At 38.5% G+C, this 20,931-nt stretch overlaps 1 protein-coding gene across 1 annotated transcript in view; it reads right to left on the minus strand.

The window, feature by feature from the left end:
• LOC137286414 (uncharacterized) overlaps nt 1-20,931 on the minus strand; it is a 92,704-nt gene that overhangs the window by 50,565 nt on the left and 21,208 nt on the right. The window contains exons 23-40 of the mRNA XM_067818267.1: nt 20,419-20,594; nt 20,044-20,200; nt 19,425-19,637; nt 18,342-18,455; nt 17,555-17,686; nt 16,620-16,643; nt 12,041-12,150; nt 11,164-11,524; nt 10,884-10,976; nt 10,542-10,741; nt 9,400-9,598; nt 6,379-6,528; nt 4,420-4,551; nt 3,149-3,283; nt 2,257-2,481; nt 1,523-1,631; nt 673-869; nt 180-278 (exon numbers count right to left, since the gene is read on the minus strand). Of these exons, the coding sequence (XP_067674368.1) occupies nt 180-278; nt 673-869; nt 1,523-1,631; nt 2,257-2,481; nt 3,149-3,283; nt 4,420-4,551; nt 6,379-6,528; nt 9,400-9,598; nt 10,542-10,741; nt 10,884-10,976; nt 11,164-11,524; nt 12,041-12,150; nt 16,620-16,643; nt 17,555-17,686; nt 18,342-18,455; nt 19,425-19,637; nt 20,044-20,200; nt 20,419-20,594 (2,826 nt within the window). The remainder of the gene's footprint in view (nt 1-179; nt 279-672; nt 870-1,522; nt 1,632-2,256; nt 2,482-3,148; nt 3,284-4,419; nt 4,552-6,378; nt 6,529-9,399; nt 9,599-10,541; nt 10,742-10,883; nt 10,977-11,163; nt 11,525-12,040; nt 12,151-16,619; nt 16,644-17,554; nt 17,687-18,341; nt 18,456-19,424; nt 19,638-20,043; nt 20,201-20,418; nt 20,595-20,931) is intronic.

A 20,931-nucleotide genomic window follows, 5' to 3' on the forward strand; every position in this document is an offset into this window, starting at 1 on the left:
AAGCAATAGTGGATCATGGTAGTTCTAAGGGAACCTTAGGTGCTGACCACTACTGCTCAAATGCATTTATGGAGTCACTGAACATTTGCTGTTTAATCACTGAAAGAAGGGTTGGCAAAAGTTCAAACAATGATACAGAATGATCTATGCTTAGTGTCTCATAGGTTTCCACTCCTCACCATGGCTATTCCTTGGGTAATCTTTCCAATACTGCTTGGGTCGAAGTGTGTTGAGCAGTGGAACAGTCCCAAGAAGGTGCCCAGGATGTTAGCAAGACCCTGCGGACAGAGGAAGACAGGGAGCAAGCATGAAACTGTGAACCATCTACAGAAGGAACTTCACATACTTTCAAGATATTGTTCATTGTTTTGATTGTTAAGCAAACTCCACAAATACCATGGAAATCTGTCAACAATCAAGTCTGGAAAAGGAAATGGTCCGTTTAGTTTTACAATGCTTTTAGCAATATTACAGCAATACCACCGTGGGGATAACAGAAATGGGCTTCACACATTGTACCCATATGTGGCGAATCAAACCCATGACTTCGGCGTGACAAGCAAATGCTTTAACTAATAGGCTACCCAACCACCTCCAGTACAAAGCATTGTTAAGATAATTGCCCAACATAAGTGATTTTACTGGGGACAGAGAATGTTGAGAATGCTCTACCTTTACTGTCTCTGTCTTGCCCACACCAACTGGTCCTGTTATACATGTTCCCTGGCTCTGGTTCAGGGCCTGGGACATGGTCAAGAAGCAGCGTTCGGTCACAGGAGTCAAGGCCACACCCACATTGGTTCCATGAAACTCGTTGCCATACTGATAAGAGTTGTCCAGTATCCAGATCAGAGGCTCCAGCTTCTCATCTGTCACAGAAATTCATTACCATAACGCCAGGTTTTATAACCTTCCTAACAGTTCCCACACCAAGAGCTAACTGCAATACACTAAGTGATGGTCAGTTTAATGTTTGTTTCATTGCTACATTAAGCAATATTCCTGCTACATGTTCCTGTGAAACTTTGTTCATGGACTTCATAATCCTGTGATTGATTTTGTAAACTATGAACCACATCATCTGGGAACTATAACCTGCTTGTAGCATTCACACTTCGTATGCAATAGGATAGGGGATACAAATACTACAAGGAAAGTTGCGAGATCTTAGGTTCTGAGAGCTTTGGGAAACAGGGCCCAGGTCTCCATGACTGACCACTAACAGTATATCCCAAATAATTATCTGTTAAAATATATACTACAACTGCCTTGTTTTCACCCTCCCTCCTAAAATCAAAATGCAATGTGTAAAACATGCTGATATTCTTAGAAGCAATTTCTTTTCTGAATGAATATTTGTTTGGTGAAATGTCTGTAACATGTGCTGTATGTATACTTGTATACTTGGGCTAGAGACCTAAAGTACATGACATGACTTAACTTTAGCCTGATTCTAACCCAGAATCCCCAGATGGTGTCAGTTTTGGGGACAGTGACATAATTTCTGTGTACTCCAACATACCAACTGGCTGCATGTAGCATCGTATACTTCTCCTCCACTCAAAGTCAGTTGTTTCGCGTAGCTTTCGGGAACACATATTTTCCAGGATGTCCCGCAGGAAGAGAGATTGCTGCAAAGAAAGAATGTTCTGTCAGTGACACAGTACACATCACCAGGATCATCACACTCATCTGAGAACCCTGTGATGACAGTAGTTCTAGGCATACAAATAAGCATCTCAAATTCTTCTGTGAGGAAGCAGTTGTCGCTATCTGATTCAGTTGAGTCGGTGAATGAACCAGGCCATACTGAACTAAAGAGTAGGAAACTTGTGATCAACATGCTGGTATGGTGGACACACCTCATCAGCCAGATCAAAACTAGTAATTGGACATTCACTTCAATCTCTTGGTGTACTCTCAAAAGCTGCTACTAAATGTTCCTGTTATTCCACTTTCAATTCACATAACTTTACATACACCAAAAAGACCCATAAAATTGTAGAAATAACATGGCTGGGGATGTTATCAATAAGTTTCACACATCGTCCCCTTATGGTGAAATGATCCCAACATACACCATCCCACCCATGGAACTACAATCAAAGCCTGAGGACTCAGTGAATTGTCAGCTTCACAAGTAAAAATCAGGTACAATATTGAGTGAAATCCTACAGATCATGGAGTTAAAGATCATCTCCACATATCACTGTGTCTACTGACATTACATAACAAAAAACATGTGACTATACTTACAGCAATCATGCTCTCCAGTCGTCCTTTATGTACAGGTAACATGGGGTCATCAATGGTCCTCCAGGCTCCGCGGACAAGGACAGAGGACAGTTTGCCGGTGGTGGCCACATATTTCCTCAGTGTCCCCTGCAGGGCCTTGCGGTCATACTTGACCTCAGCTATACCCTGCTCACATTCCCGTGTCCAATGATACAGCATGCCCATACGACACACTTGGGATGGGTACTGAAGAGAAGCACCAATACAGATCAGCCAAAGTGTACAGAGCATGCTCGGAACCTCTAAGCACCTCAAGAGATTAAAGCCATGGGCATCCATTACAATCTTTGCATTATTTTTACATATTTAAAACATAGGACAACAAATGAAACCTTATGAATTCAAACTTGACAAAACATTAACTTGGTGGTAAACAGAACATATCACAGGATGATAATTGCTGACATTCTGTTCACTGTTAATGTAAGAATTAGCAATTCTGATGGTGACCAATATCATGAGCAACACGTAAGTATTGCTTTTAGGGGCCTAGAATTTCCACATGGGGATCATTTTTCAAAATAAACAAAGAAGTTTCCAAATTGAACCACATCAATGGACTTATGAAGAGGTAATGTCATGCTCAAACAAGCCTTGTGTATCTCATGACATATTTCGATTTACGCAACAGAAAACAAGAATTGTATGTACATGTACTTAAGAACAGCTGAAAAGATGTAGCATATGAGCCCCAAATATTGTCAGATTATATCTCTGGAGTGAATACAGTTTGTTTCCAGCCAAAGAAAATCGAAACAAACTAGCCAGTCAGTATTAAGCAAGAACTATAAACTGAAAATAATTGCACCAATACCTTTGTCCCAGTCGGTAACAAGTTCTGATCACCACTTACCTTAGATGCAAACTCATCCAAAACAACGCTGTTGTTGCAGTCCTGGATCACGCTGGCGTTCATCTCATGTAGAGTCTTCCCAACAGAGTCTCGCAGCTTGCCAAGCCACACCTCCACACCATCACTCAGCGTTACCTGTATACAGATTATACAGAATACAGTATTAACCTGAGGATAATGTACATCATTTATCTTGGCTGGTTGTTTAACACCGCACTCAGTAGTATTTCAGCTATATGGCGGCAGTCTGTAAACAATCAACTTGATGACGATCAATACGATGACATGTGTCAACCAAGTCAGTGAGACCAGCCAATTACGTTAGTTGCCTCTTATGACAAGCATGGGTTACTGAAGACCAATTCTAACCCTTATCTTCATAGGTCCCTTATCTGTGACAGTACACAATAACATAATTATTTGTGTGAATATTAGAGTTCAGAACACGATCCACTGCATTCTCATTGAGGCCAGCAATCTCAACGGAAGATCTGTGTAGACTACATACAAACTGTACGGAGTTTGAGGCTAGTGTGTCCTGATCATACATTTGGAGATACAGCAGTGGTGATACACCAAAACTGTTTGGAGACTTATCCAGAACATATGTCAATTCAGAAACAATTACTATAGTTTGAAACTTGAAGACACACCACAGCTAGCCAAATCTTTTGACCTTCAAAGACCTTCCAGTTTCAAATCTGACATAAAATTCTGATGAGATACTGAGTGAGTGAGTGAGTGAGTGAGTTTAGTTTTACGCCGCACTCAGCAATATTACAGCTATATGGCGGCGGTCTGTAAATAATCGAGTCTGGACCAGACAATCCAGTGATCAACAACATGAGCATCGATCTGTGCAATTGGGAACCGATGATGTGTGTCAACCAAGTCAGCGAGTCTGACCACCCGATCCCGTTAGTCGCCTCTTACAACAAGCTGAGTCGCCTTTTATGGCAAGCATGGGTTGCTGAAGACCTATTCTACCCCGGGATCTTCACGGGTCGATGAGATAATGAAGCAAACGAACTGAAGTATTACCTTTGGAATAATACTGTCCTGGGTCCAGATTTTCAAAGCTCTCAAAGCACTAAGATTGTTGTAAGTTAATGTTAATGTATGGTGCTTACGACTATCTTAGTGCTAAGAGAGCTTCAAAAATCTGGACCCTACTAAATAGTCTGATGTATTTACTCTCCTCTTTCTACAGAGTGGTCAGTTTGGAATGAGGACAGTGAATACAACAAATCTAATGTAGTGTGAGTCCCAACCTTATCAGTGAGAGTGAGAGTCTCTCCATCTGCACTCTGTACAGCCACAGCATCCATGACGATGACATCATCCACCAGACCTTCAGACGGCAACATCGTTGGCACATGCTGGGACATGCTTGGGTTCAAACTCTGTATAACATCGGGACACTATTACATCCACTGTCCTTATTACAAAGTAGCAGCACATCAGTTTAAACATGGATACAGACATACATGATCTGTTACTGACACAGATCTGTTTGATGTTTAAAGTGATTACGAATTTACCGAAGCGAAAATGCATTACCATTATGACATCAGTGATTGAGTATTGATATTGAGATTGATAAACAAATAAAATGCACTTTTAAAAAGTTGAAATCTTATTCTTAAACACTTGGCTTTCTTGCCTGTACATGGAAAGAAAATATTACCATTAATATAATTATTCATACACAGATCATACACTTTTAATAACATGTCATTCTTAGTTTGAGCAATACTATCTATCAATACAGAACATTTTAAATAAGATATCAAATAAACTAAACACTTCAAACTAAAGTTGCATACAGAGACAAAAACTGGTTGTTAATAAGTAGCCATGCTTCTCTACCTGTGGAACAAGAAGTGAAAAACTGGGTTAGTTCGACTGCACTTCATTGCCAAGTCAAATCAAATTCTGTCGCCTTTCATTCTTCAAAGAATTACAAATTCTGAGTCAGCATTTATTATATACACACTCAATGCCTAAAGTATTTACAGAGCATGCTATGAACATGACTTGACTGCTTATGAACTGGCAATCAAAACATACTGAAAAATGCTGTGTCACATCCAAACATAAGTTCCATCTATTATCAAGCATCTGACTAAAGACAATGGTAAGGAGTGGATTGTCTCAGTTCTTCAACATACAGCGCTGTTTTTGAGAGTAATGTAATGTCTTGATGAATGAAAAGGAAAAGGCACTTTTTCCATTCACAAAAAAAACACACACTGAACAACCAAAGTTTTGAAACAATGAAATCTCATGAAAGAAAGCTTTCAAGCTTTCATATTTATGTCTCCTTTTTAAAAACTTGACAAAAAAAAAGAAAAAAAGAGTTGTGTTTCTTTTGCTGTTCAGTATAGCTACTACTCATAACAATGAATGTAGAGAGGCACAAGTCTTTGATGGGCAAGTAGAAGTTGGAAGAACATGAAAATGTGATGCTTTTATGGCTAAAGTTGTAATCCATAAAGTTTTCATGTCTTCATACAGATCTATTCATGTAGATTCTTTGTGTCAGACCCGTGAAGGTCCCGGGGTAGAATAGGCCTTCAGCAACCCATGCTTGCCATAAAAGGCGACTCAGCTTGTCGTAAGAGGCGACTAACGGGATCGGGTGGTCAGGCTCGCTGACTTGGTTGACGCATGTCATCGGTTCCCAATTGCGCAGATCGATGCTCATGTTGTTGATCACTGGATTGTCTGGTCCAGACTCGATTATTTACAGACCGCCGCCATATAGCTGGAATATTGCTGAGTGCGACGTAAAACTAAACTCACTCACTCACTCACTCTTTGTGTCAATCAAAAATGTTTTATATTCTTTACGTAACATTAGAAAACAATACTATAACTTCCTAGATCTTCCTAGATAGGTGTATCATCTTGCATCGGAGCATGACCCCAACATATGCAGTTGTAAACACCATAAAGTGTTGGAATGCCATCACAAGATTAATATACCATATAATATTGTATGCATATTCACCTATCATAGAATTGGATTATTGATTGTTTGTTAATCAGGGACAAATGATGTACGTTTCAATAATTATTTTTGTTCTGAATATGTATCCAAATTATCAATCTTATGAAATGCACACGACATTATCTAAACCCAATGTTTACCTTTGAGTCATGTTTAAATACAGACGCCAGACGTGACACAGCATTATACAACATGGGCATGCAGTGACTGAGCTTACAAAGTTAGATCTGGAAGTACGATTATGTGACTCCCGAGATCTCTGTCGGCAGCCCGATGGTCTCCCAGATGGGACCAGGGCTACCTTCTTCCGGTCATGACGTGATGGCTTCTCTGCAATCCTGCTCTTGCTTGGCACCTGGCCCTTTTCCTGATAAAAACCCATATTTCAAGCTAGATCTACGTTAGACGAAACCTACCATCTACTCTCAATAATGGTGAGAAGGTCTGCACTTTATACTACAAAAGTGCTCTAAAGCATTTTAGACTAAGATAATTAAGCCCTGTTAACCCCACAAAGTCAGTTCTCGACTAGGCATCACACTGTATATTAGGTTGAAAGTAGAATCAGCTTCACAAAGATCAGCTTCCTGAATAATCTTAAAGTCCTATTCTCAACGACTTGCTGAAATAAAAGATTCATTTCTACAAAGATTTGTCCACTCTTCTAAAGTCTACATTACTAATTAAAGCACAGACATCATCACTTCTACATAATGAAGACGAGTCAGTACAGCAATGCGAAGATATTTATCAGTAAAAGGACAGAATAAGAGTTTAGACTAAAATTGTAGAATTATTTTCCTGGCAAGCACAGGGTGTATAATTACACTACTAAAATTAGCAAAAATATTTGATCTTCTTACTGAATCTTCTTCTTCTTCCTAAATGAATAACAAAATCTTTAAAGCTTACAAAATACAAAAAAACTTCAACTTATCTTACAGCCTGATCAGTATGAAGTAAAGAAGCCACATAAACTACATGTATAATATTTTTGGGATGTCTCTGTCAGGGACTACGTTACGTCATAAGGCTTTCACAAATTATTTTCAGATACTTGTAGTGAGGCTACTAATGATTTTTGGTCTTTACTAAATTAGTTAACCCTCTTTCCACGGTTTCCAAAGTATTTGGACATTACATAATATATCTTGCTACTAACCAAATATGAAAACTATGAGTAAATGATTTAATTTCATTCTGCTGAAAATATTGGAGTCATTCCAGTTTTACCAGCAAGTGAATAAATCAGAATATTTCACAACAGCATTCAACCTTTCCTCGTTATTTGCAGATAAATGTTTTTCCACGTAAATGTCACAAGTAAGTGCTTCAGTGAGGTGTTGCCCATAATGAAATCTTCCAAACTTGACAATCCCTGGTTGATAGCCAGTAGGTGTATCATGGTGAGAGCTACTAAAATATGGCTACCCATTCCTTCCACCATATATAACCTAATTCAGGCTAAAGTTTTTAAAATAACAAAATGAAAAATCTACAATAGCCTTTTTAATTGAACACTGAACTGGAAGACATAAGTAATTATCCCGTTGTGATGGCAAGTTTTCATTTTTTTTCGATGATGCCTCTGATGTCTCCAGCGTGGCAATGTGTTGCCATTGTAAAATCTATCCTATCACAATAAACATAAGTTCTTTTCATGATATTTTTTCTTCATATTCCTTTCCTTTTGAAACTGTCCCCAAAGCACACGCACAAAAAACAGTATCAAAATATTCAATCAACTTTGGTGATAAATAAAACAACACACTTGAGAAGCTGGTTTTCTTTAAAAGAAAATCATACTTCGCAAATTAAACCAATCACACATGAGTATAAAAATGCAAAAACAATGAATTTAAATTCATTCCACTTTCATTGATAATGTATACATCATGCACATTGATGCAATGTTCAAAAATTCATATTTCAAAGAACTGTGCTGTGACGAATCGATGCAATCCATGCAAAAAGGGAGACAACTCTTGTGCAGAGTGCATGAACAGTGTTTCGATCTCAAAAGCACTCCGCTACTTACACGACGTTTGTGTTTATTTACACTCATATATGAGATTGAATCGTCACTCCCCTAGTGAGTGAGAGCAAGGTGTTAATTACATTCATAAACTGTAAACAACTTACACAAATGGAATATAGATATACAAGTGTATGAAAAGTAATATAATATGTGAAAATAGACGCATGAAGATGAAGTTCCACCACCAGTTTGAAAAATGATTTGTACATGACATGAAAAGTTGATATCAAATAATGAAACAGATGTATTGCAGCACCATTCTTTTTAAAAAAATGCACTAAAAAGCTAGAAATGCAAGGCTTATAAACTGTTAATGAAAATATTTATTACACCTATACACCATCTGAATCCAAATGACAGAACATAGAGAAATGAAAGGGCATTTTGGTGGGTTTTTTCACAACATTTACCATTTAACCATTACCTACAAAAGAATCTATTCATCAAAACCCAGCACCAGAGCATGCTGTAGTCCGTGTTGTCAGTGAGGAATGTTTTGTCTTATGGTGCACAAATTGTCTGAAGACTGGAACCAGTTATCATTCACTGAAACTTTCTGTCATGTCAGATAAAAAAATTGTGAATAAAATTGAACAAACATTAACTCAAGGACCAGGAAATGTTATTTAGGACTGTATACCTGAAAAGTTGTAGCCATTAAAATCCAAAGTTGCAATGCAAGAACTGGAACAGGAGCTATTTCACAACTATAAACATAATAGACGTTACATGCAAATAATGTACCCTAACGAAAAACCAAACTCTTCACTCGCTCTTGTGAGTGATGCTAAGGATGTTCACCATAAGAATGCTCCGCACCTGTTATAATACACCTTACTTGTCAATTTAACCTCTCTAACAAATAATAAATACACCTCTGAAACCTTCCTCTTTGTTTAAATGCTATGAATTTTGTAAATTTACACTAAATCAGAATGATTCTGCAGTACATCATTGTAGTGCTTGAAATTATTTTAGAATTAAATTACAAATCTTTTGCATACTGAAAAATGACAGATACATTCTGTCACTGTGAAACAGTTAAAGTGAAACACTGATTTTCACAAAGTTCAGAAAATTATTATTATTATTAAAGTGGACTAACTTTCTGTTAAAGTGTGTCTAAACTTACGGTTCCTGATAATTTCAAACACTGATGTAAGTGCAACCCCACCACCAACAGAACACAGTGGTACTCACATAGATCTGGGTGAGACGTTTGTCAATCTTGGGTGGGGTGTTGGACCTGTGTGGAGAAGTGGTGGAGCGGCTGCGGTCATGAGGGGTTCTTCTCCCCGTGGTGCCACCTCCTCCGCTGTACGCTTCCTCTCCATCTTCTTCTACCATATCTTCCTGTCCCTTCTCCAGTCGGACGTCATGAATCTGACTGAAGATGGATCTGCAACAGAGATGAAAACATGTCATGCACAGTGAGTGAGTGAGTGAGTTTAGTTTTACCCTGCAGTCAGCAATAGTCCAGCTATATCCCAGTGGTCTGTAAATAATCGAGTCTGGACCAGACAATCCAGTGACCAACAACATAAGCATCAATCTGCACACTTGGGAACAGATGATGTGTGTCCACCAAGTCAGCTAGCCTGACCACCCGATCCCGTTAGTCGCCTCTTACAACAAGCATAGTCGACTTTTATTGCAAGCATGGGTTGCTGAAGGTCTTTTCTACCCCAGGACCTTCACAGGTCTGTCATGCACAGGACTCTTACATCTTACATTTTCACAAGGTCATCATACAGAAACAACTTTACTTTGCTTTTCATCGTTAACCTTTCAAACACAGAGAGCGAGCGAGTTTAGTTTTATGCCAGCTTTATGGCAGTGGTCTGAAAATAACTGAGTCAGAACCAGACAATGCAGTGATCAACAAAATGAGCATCAATTTGCGCAAAGACGAACCGATGACATCTGTCAACAAAGTCAGTGAGCCTCAACACCTGATCCTCTCAGTTCCCCCTTATGACAAACACTGGGTACTAAAGATCAGTTCTAACCCTCATCTTTACTTGTCTTCACACAAAGAGAGCACAGGGTGACATTAAGAGAGTAAGTGGACATTTTGTGTAACTGTCAGAAATGTTCAAGATTGTTAACGATAGCCTGTAAATCATCAACAGCAGGCACTTACAGCATGAGCAGCTGTCCATATCTTCAGCTTATAGGTACTTATTATCCAAATCCACACACATATTATTCTGCGGCACACATATGACGCAAAGTTTCCATTTATTCCAAAAGGATTTCATAAATCAATCAATACTCCCAGAGCATTAACTTCCACTATGACATACATAATATTAAACAAATATAGGAAGAATGTAGCTCACTTCAGGTGAGGTCTGACAGAGTCCAGGTCATTGGGTCGGCTCAGCATTGCCAGCAGGATGGGGTCAGACACAAAATAGAAGCGAGGGAATGTCCTGCGTTTGTTGTCCAAGTAACCAACTAGAGACTTGAAGCAGATCTCCAGTTCTTCATGGATGTGACGCAGAACAACAGCTTTAGGCACCTCTCCCCCATAACAACACTGCAACAGAACACAGGGCCAACACATTAGGGCAGGTACAAGTTGGACTGGAAACACTTTGACAATGGCATTGACCAACAGATCTATATCCAGTGTTTCTGTTTTTTGGTCTAGATGATGGGAGGAAAGTATGGCATCTCACCTGCAGGACATTCCTAGTGTCGAATGCTCTCTTCATCATCTTGGTCCAGCCCTTATCAATTCGGGCAAATCTCTTGGCCTCCTGTGGTAGCTCCTGTAAATACAGCATTGCCTCGATGACTAAGTCATCCAGGAATAACTCCCAACAAAGCACTGATTTGGCAACAACAACAAATTTCCCTATCTGAACATTCAACAAATCTAGCTAAAAAAGCAAAATTCCAAAACCACCGATGGACTAACAGATCTCAAACTATTAAAGCACAACACATCTTACTTACCCTGACAGCTATAGAATTACTGAAGACTGCCTCAAGGTACTGCCACAAGTCTTGCACTTCCAGCCACAACTCCAGCACCTGAGCTACCTCCTTCAGCTTCTCAGCCCAGGATGCTGCCTCATCCCGCAGCGGGCCAATGTATCTGGAGGTCAACATGCTGGCCAGAAGAGCCTGAGCATCCTCCAGCTGCTCCAGCAGACGCTCCGTGAAGGCCTTGTCAAGGTACATGGGGCCACGCTTCTTGTAGTGTTCAAAGTTTAGCACCTGCTCGGTCCACTCTTCTTCTGTCATCCTCATCTTTATCTCCAGTTCTAGTTCCCGACAGGCTCCTCTGCAGATCTCCTCAATCTCAGCCTTGTGCCTGGTGTCACAGGGTGTATGCATCATTATGGCTGGTATGGCAAATTTATTTGTTTATTTGTGGTAATTGTCATTGTTTGTTTGATGTGTTAATGCCACAGGTAAATATTGCAACTATATAACAGCAGTCTGTAAATGTTCAAGTCTGGACCATACAATCCAGTGATCAACATCATGAACATTGATCTACACATGTGGGATACAATGACATGTCAGCGAGCTTGACCACCGAACACATTAGTCGCCTCTTACAAGCATGGGTTCCTGAAGACCAACTATAACCTGGGTCTGCATGGGCAGTAGTTGTCAATGAACACTAAGTTTTGCAAGGCTGGCTATTCCTGAAAATCGTTTCAATATTTTACAGTTTGAAAGCTGCCTCAGTATAATGGAGTATTGTCCTAAATGAGCAAAAGTTGTGACATCCTGTTAATGACACTGTACGCATGAAAAGATGGATTCAAGACATGCATGGTAATCTCCAAAGACACAAAGGCTGCACACAAGTGCCACTCACTTTATCAGCCCAATATCAAGCAGATGTGTCAGTTTGAAGACATTGGCTTCCAGTTGGAAGGTGCTGCCAGTCACCTGCATCACCTGCAGCCAGTGGCGGTTCCGGATTTCCTGGAGATCATCATCGTCATCATCATTACCACATCACTATAATACATCTTTGTATACTGTGAAGCAAAGCTTCCCAGTCTGAGATACCACGGTAATTTTGTGTGTTTTTTCTTACTGTTCAAAACTAAAACAGCTAGGTGAATAGAGTGAATGTTACTTCAAATTTCATCGTGTTTGAAGCTGTAGCTAATTTACTTTCCATTGTTATTTATGTCCCAAAAATGTTCCTATTCTGTGTTATCATATGGTCATAAAAAGAGGGGTTTTTTCACAAAGACTGTGGTATGACAGAACTTAAAAACTCAGCTCCTGTCATTGGTTGTGTTCTACAAAATTGTTTGTAAAATAAAGGCATTAGTGTAAGATGTGTTAATTTTCATTGTTAGTCATTAATAGAAAACATTATGGCAACACAAAAATACAAGTAAGTTTAGGTAACTACAACACATGCTTGTTAATTTTATTTAATGAAGATTACTAATGGAAATAACAGCATGCCAAGAACAGATAAAATTTCAAACTGAATTTTAGTATTTATGAAAATGAAAAATAAAGATGAAAATACAAGGGCGAAATACAACATGCACATCCATTATACACAAAAGTTGACTGACAGCTGTGAAATAAACACAATCACCATTGATTATACAGGGAGGGAGGGTGTTGTGTTAATACGGGAGTTAGTTACTGACTGAACAACCTTTCCACACTGTATATTGATGAGGCACAAGAATGTTTTTTCTATTTCAGGGTAAATGCAGGTATCAATTACACATACAATTACATGAACAGAGAACAACAAGAAACCTGAATTTGTAATATAGTCTTTTTGAAAATCAAAATGATTATGTTTAGTGGGTCATTGTTTCTCTCTAGAAAACCAAGAAGAATCTTTTCTTTATTAAAACGGATTTCTATGTGAGCTTTTTCATTTAGCCAACTTTCCAGTTTGGTCCATAGTATCCATACAAAATCAAATTCCCAAAATAAGTGCTGCAGTGTAGCTTTTTTGCAGGAACAAAAGTAAAACCTATCTGATTTAGTATAGCCCATATTTTGTAAAGGAGTATTAGTTGATAAGATATGGTGTAGGAGTTTGTACTGGTAACACTGACTGTTTGAATGGGTGGTGCACCGAAAAGGTATAATGTTATATTTGGTCCATGTTTTGAGAGGGACATTGCATTGCAACTCTTGTTTCCACTTATTAATATACTGGTTTTTGCTACAGTGATTCCCAATTAGTGATGAATAATAATGCCTCGATCCTTTAGTATCTATACAAAGAAGTCTTAGAGTTGTTGACAACATTGATAATTTAACCATATTTTTTTATTTCTAAATTTCCAAATGACTTGATATATGTTTTTGTCGTTTGAATCAAACCAAAATAAAGAATGAAGTTTGTTTTAAGATCATATTTGTTTTTAAAATCGGTGAAGGTTAGCAAACACACGTTTTCATCCAAAAGATCATTTTGAGTCCCAGTCTGAGTAGTAGTTGCTTTTCTTGGTTAATCATGAGACTACAGTTATGACAGATAATTTGCCTGAGAACATCTATATCAGCTTGCAGTTTGATATTTTGTATAAAATCAAACCACGACGAGACCAAGTCAACATAAAAGGGATTTCTTATGTGTGAAATAATATCTTTCTTTAATTTTAAATGATGACAACTGAGTTCTAAAATACTTAATGAACTAATTTTTGGTAGATTCATATCAATACGTTTGGTCCATGGTGTTTGTTTCTTGTCGTAATGTCTAAGTACTGACAACTTTTGTGCTTTGATTATCTCATTTATCTTGGGTACTTTGAAACTGCCATCATTTGGACTACATATAACCTGTTTTTGTTTTAACTTATCTGGTTTGTTTTTCCAAATGAATCTGAAACATATCATTTGAAAATCATCAATGACATTTTCAGGCGGGTTTGGATTTGAAGAAAAAAGGTGATTCAGATTTAGTAAAATAAGTGATTTTCACGTAGTGTTTCTACAGAGGGGGGGTCAAGATTTCTGAAGGACCATACATTCATCATGGTTTGACATTTTAAAAGCTTTTCATCACAATTCATCCTGATCATATCGTCTAAGTCTAAACTAAAATTAATAGTTTCATTCTGGAACGTTTCTTAGATCCCATCCGCAAAATCCTAGTTTTATCAACATTTACTTTCAGTCCAGAAAAACGGGCAAATTGTTCTATTGTTCACATTACAGTATAATGACAGCACTCAGTACCATCAAGCATACATGTGGTATCATCAGCAAATTGTGTTAAGATATATTCAATATTATCAGTCTTCAGGCCATGGATGTTTGAATTGTTCCTTATCATATTACCCACTATCTCAAAATATAGTATGAACAGGTATGGGGAGAGGGGGTCACCCTGTCAATAACCCCTTAAAATTTTGAAGAAATCAGAGCCAAATCCATAAACCAGTATGCAAGTTATAATGTCATTATGAAAGGCTTTAACCCAATTTCCAATAGACCTTCAGAAGTTAAAGAATTCAAGTGCTTTATCCAAGAACTTCCAGTCTACAATATCAAACGCCTTTTCAAAATCTATAAGTAAGAATAGTCCTGGTATCTGATAACTGTGTACTCTATTTTCCTGTCATTAATCCTTTTTGATCTTCGTTTTTGTATGATGCTATCAAGCCCAGCTTTTATTCTCTTAGAGACTGCCAAAGAACCAATTTTATAGAAAATGGAAAGCAACAGCATTGGACTCCAGTTTTTGATATATTGTTTAGGTTTGGTATGCATGTAATCAAACCTCTTCTTAGTGATACTGGTAGCATGCCTTGCCTGTATGATTCATTCAAGGAAGATACAAGATATTTGCCCAAATCTATCCAAAGAATTTTACGAATTCTGCTGTAAATCCATAAGGTACAGGACTTTTTTCATTGTTAAGGGACTTAACAGCTGAAAGAACTTCATTTTGTGTAAGCTCACATTCAAGGGTTTTTGCCATTTCGTCTGATAGTTAAAGAATGTCATAATCATCTAAAAGGTTATGCAGATCAACATCTGAAACCTCATGTTTACAACATAACTTTTCATAAAACTACTTCACTTTGTATTCCATGACCTGTTGGGAAGTAGAAATGTCCTACAAACTGCACTTTTTATCAAACCCATTAAAAGTTCTCTTAGTCTTCATTGAATCCCATCACTAGTACTTCCTTCAGCTATTTGGAAGCATTCTTTTCACATTTGGAATTTGGCAAATGCTAAAGAGATGTATCAAAATCAAATGTCACTTGTAGTTTCTTTCCCAACACGACGTGGTCAGCTGAAAATACCCTCAACTTAATGCTCAACTTTTCCCCCAAGTCTCAATGACCTGTACACCTAGCAATCTGAAGCTGTGGTGCCACATATACCATATCGCTGATATAATACACAGTTTACTCCAACCACGCTACAGATGGTTTAAGGAAATACTCAACAATATGCTCTTTATCACAACCAGTGAAATAAGTACACTTTAAGAAACTATGTCAATTGTAGTACTACACTCCACAAAACTATCTACCATTGATCATTCTAATACAGAATAACTAACTGCTTTAGAGAGAACAGAATACCATCTCCATAGATCCTAGAGCTATGATTGTCATAAACATCATATTTGCTACATGCTACACTAAGTGCTTATAGAACACGGATCAAGGTACCATGTTCTACAGGTTCCAGAGCTATGACTCTAAGAAAGATAACATTTGCAGCATGACACAAAGGTCAAAACAATTGTGGGGCAGACTGTGATGGACTGTAGTGAAATGAAGTAAACGGAGGTGAACTGTGATGGACTGTGGTTAAATCTGATGGACTGTGGTCAACTGAGGTGACAACTGCTGTGAGACTATGTGACATTATTCAGCTATCTGAAATGTGAGTTCTATCTACTTGCACCTATAACAACATATCTCATTTTCTTATGATTAATAACTATGCAAATGACATGTTCCTAAATTCTCCATAAAATTAATAATAATCTACTGTACACATTTAAAATTAACCATGCAAGTGCCAGTAACAAGATTTAAACCCAATTTCTCTTCAGTTCTGAACATACACATGTTAGAAGGATATAATACACAACCCAAAGACATATAAAGATGGGGATTGCACATTACAAATGTTAAATATCGGACATCTTGTTACAACAAACATACATAACACAACATATGGAGATTACATCACATGCATATGTCAATATTTTCAGATAGAGAGTCAAATGAACACATCAAGACAAAGACCATTTATGAATACATAACATGAACGTTTTCGAGAAACTCCCAGAATTAAGACATGCAAAGTGACTATGTGACATGAAGTGTAGCTGCAGCTGAAAGAAGTGCCATGCTGCCAGGACCAGCAAGGTCTGACCTACATGCAGGACGAGGCGCTAGGAAAACATACTCTACCAAAACAGTCATACTCACTGGCAAGCCATACTTATTTTGTGCCTGTATTGTCACGATTATAACAGGGTCAATGTGATACACATTTCCATCTGACAAATGGTTCAATGACTCCAGAAGTATATTTCTTTAAACTGCAACTCATACATTTGCTTCTTGCTTGTTCCTGATGAAGCACTCAGGAATATTCCAGCTATAAGATGGCAGTGCTGCTATATAAACAGCCTAGACAGACACAGACAATCCAGTGATTGGTAATCAATCATGCAACTGAGATATGATGGCATTCTTTCAAGGAAAATATGACACCCTGAGTCTTTTATTTGTCTCAACCAGAAAAGGTTGCATGGAACTGTGTGTAGCACATGTTCACCATTCAGTTGTGAAACTAGTATCTAGCATGTCTTTCAAACATCAAAATCAAATGCAGACGATTTCATATAGTTAACGGTTTCATTAAAGTACCTATCTGTCTATTCTACAACAAACAGTCTTGTGCCATGAAATACCATGTTTGATTAGCTCTTCCATACTCCCATTATTTCAGAGCAGTCTGTACACAATGGTATTTGGACCAGACCACCCTGAGATCGATATTATGAGTACTGTTCCATGCCATCCAGGTACACTGACATATAACACACCCAGTCACCAACCTCGGATAATAATAATAGAGAATATTGATAACGTGCCTTTTCCATGCTAGATATCTAGCTTAAAGCACAACCAACAGGTGATGCCAACATAGTTGTGATCTATCAACCAACGAACCAACCAGATAGATGCCATATTCAGTCAGTTCTGCTGTCTGCTTTTAACATGTGTTCTTGACACTTTAAATATTTAGAATGAAAAAAACGACCTTGAACAGTAAGCATTCGAAATTGGTTTGTAACACGTCAACAGATAAACAATCATTGTAAACACAACTTTAAAGCTCTTGCAAATGTTCTCACCTTTGATGCAAGGTTGTGCAGCAGAGGGAAGACCTCAAGGTACGTCTGGAGCTGTGTCTTGAGGTCATTGTAAGCATCCCAGTCCTTCAGCTTGCTGGGCAGAGCAAGACACTCATCCCAGTACAGCTCCACCTGAACAGAGGGAAAATTTCACCTGATATTATCTGGAGTTTGAGGACTGCTGCTGCTACAACAACTACTACTGCTACAACAACTGCTACTGCTGCTGCAACTACTACTAATACTGCTGTTGCTGCAACTACTACTACCACTGCTGCTGCTACTGCTACTGCTGCTACAACTACTGCTGCTGCTACAACTACTACTACTGCTGTTGCTGCAACTACTACTGCTCCTGCTGCTACAACTACTACTACTGCTGTTGCTGCAACTACTACTACTACTGCTGTTGCTGCTACTACTACTACTACTGGCTCAATTAAAGCCTATTTTCAAGAATATAAGAAAATTATAACAAAACCTCAGTGAGAGATAGTGGAGACATTTTCCATTGCCACACAATAAGGTGCATGTGTAAATGGATTGCACGTATTGTGATATTTTCTCTTTGACAGAATATTGCAGACTACATCCTATGATAGGGTATCAAGAAAGAAGGTCCTATCCATACTACAAGAACTTCATTTGTCATACCTACCAACACGTATAAATAACAGACAACACCAGTACTGTCCCATTGCCTCTCACACATGAACAGACTACACAAGTTCTGGTTCAATGCCTCCAGAGGAAGTCGACCTTCTGGTCAACCATGTCTATTTCTCACCTCATGGGATGCAGCTTCTAGGTCTGCCTCTGCCCACAGTGTGTCCTGAAACTTGTTGTCAAATCGGATAAACTTCTGGAAAAGTCCATACAGCTGACTCAGCAAATCCAGTTCCTGTACAAACAGAGAAGGCATCACATAATACACATGCAAGAGTGTGGACACTGACCTGAGTCAAACATAAACAGTAAGATTACACAATGGCACAACTAGAAAGTGGTCAAATGTAACAAATGTTACATTTGAGATTACAAATTCTAGTACTTTCTTGAGTTGAGTCCCATCCATGATTTGAACCCACACCTCAGAGTCAGGCACATAATCCACAGCACTTAAAGTCAGCTGCCTACCCCACAGATGGGACTCAACCCCAAAAAGTACTAGAATTTGTACGTTAGTAAGAAAGTGTAATCCCAAATATAACATGTTATAAATGGTGAGGACACTGCAGTTATTTTCCCTCATTCTGATCACAGCAACACTGGTAAGTCAACAGCACAGCCATGTCAAGAACATTTCCTTAACACACTGCTGCATAAACTGTCACATCAATGTCTGTTACCTGCAGTCTGTACATGATGTCAGTGATCTGGCCATAATTTCTTGAAACAAACGTAAGTTTTCACTCAAATCTCAAACTGAGTTTGACAATTTCAAACACCTGAATTTTTAACTCAGCTGCATGTTTTTGAATAAATAAAGTCCAAACCACTAAAGACTCAAGACTGTCTACTAAGTTTACGTTTGACACCGATTTCCATTCATTCTAGACAATGCATGTTCCTTCGTTTTCTCAGATTTGAACTTAAGTCGAAACTCAGACTTAAGTTTGTTTCAACAAATCAGGGCCTGATCCTCTAACCAGAAGAACTAAGGCCTTTTGTTATTTGTACATATTGAGGAATTTCCCTAGGTTTCCCCAGCACTGTGAAATCCAGTTTCATGTAGTCATGTGAAAAGCATTAAATGATTCACTGAAAGGTCTGGCATGCCATGTAAAGATCACATACATGATTGTTGTTTCTAAGACCCCTGTAAATCAATGTGACTGATTACATACACAGTGAATACAAGAGTCCCTACCTCTCCAGTGCGGTCTAACTCAGGGAAAGGTTTACAAGCAATACCAAACAGCTTGGACACCGAGTCGAGAGTCCTGCGTTTAGCATCATACTGCGTATATCTGTGCTGGAAGTCCTGTAGCCGAGACACAGCCTCTGAGGGAGGGATACCCGGCACTGCAGGACCTTGAGCATCAAAGGCATTGCGGAATTGGATCACTTCCACAACAAAAGTCTGGAGAAGAACATATTCAATGTCAGGAAGATGAACAACTGTGTTCTGAAGAACGGGTTTAGTTTCACAAAATATTTAATCTACTCTAGTTCATTCTAACATAAAACCTATTCATTACTGAAGCAAGCATGACACATACCGCGGTATACATACAACTTACATCAACATTCATTGAAATTTCAAAACAATATGAAGACACATCAAATGCATTCATGTAAATGTTCCAGCATTGTAATAATTAATGAAAAAAAAGCCTTGAAATGAGATGTATTCTCAGTTCCAAATCTTATTTATTGGAAATATGTCTATCTTGTATGATTATTTACTGACTCACTAACTCAGCATACAGTACATGTAGACCCTGCACTGAAATCTTACACTACAGGAAGTGACAAGAGTTACCTACCTTAACCTGCTTGTCCAGCTCCTGCTCAAAGGCTCCACCTCTCTCCTTCAGCAAGACTTCCCGCACCTCATCTGCCAGATCTACCATCTCCTGCCACTTGGTCCTCAGCTGGTCAACCTCCTCAACCTCACCTCTTGGCAACCTCAGCTCAAACTCCCTGATGATATGATATTGTATGTAAGTGTTCAGTATATACAACGGGGTATCTTGGCACAACTAAAGGATATTGCCCAAGACAACTGATGCTAACAAAGACAGTGTAAGGATTTACCCATGTGGCCCTTTTATTTTTTCACTACCAGTGGTATATTCTCTGCATGTAGCACTCTACAATAAACATGCTTGAAACTGCTTCAAGCTACTGTGTGAACCTACCTGAGTTTGGCATACATGGTCTCTATGGGGAGGTAGATGCCATCAATCTTGTTCTCCATGTCTCTCAGTTCCTCAAGGAGGACTAGAGCACTGTTGAGCTGGTCCAGACTCTGTACATGATTCTCCAGCCTGCCCTTCACGTTCAACCGGTAACTCACAGCTGCAGCCAGCTTTTTCTGAATCACACATTCTCTTACTAAGCACTGCCGTCTTCTGATGGATGCTCATAGGATCATCATGATCCATCACAATTTTGAACAAATACTATTTGAAAAGAATCAGAATCAATACCTTAATCAAAATGAAAAATATCGGCTGTTCAAATGACAGATATAATTTACTTCTGATATACTTACAGCTGTCTTCAGAACCAGTTTTTAACTTCTTTTAACTATTGTCAGAATCTTAATGTCAGTGAGGTTGATATTTTGACGTCTACTTTTCTGAACAATACAACTGCTGACTTAAATAACCAAGTGATATTACAATGAAAACCCCAAACTGTCCCATTAC

This window comes from Haliotis asinina, chromosome 6 (assembly GCF_037392515.1).
Source record: "Haliotis asinina isolate JCU_RB_2024 chromosome 6, JCU_Hal_asi_v2, whole genome shotgun sequence".
Classification (NCBI taxonomy): Eukaryota; Metazoa; Mollusca; class Gastropoda; order Lepetellida; family Haliotidae; genus Haliotis; species Haliotis asinina.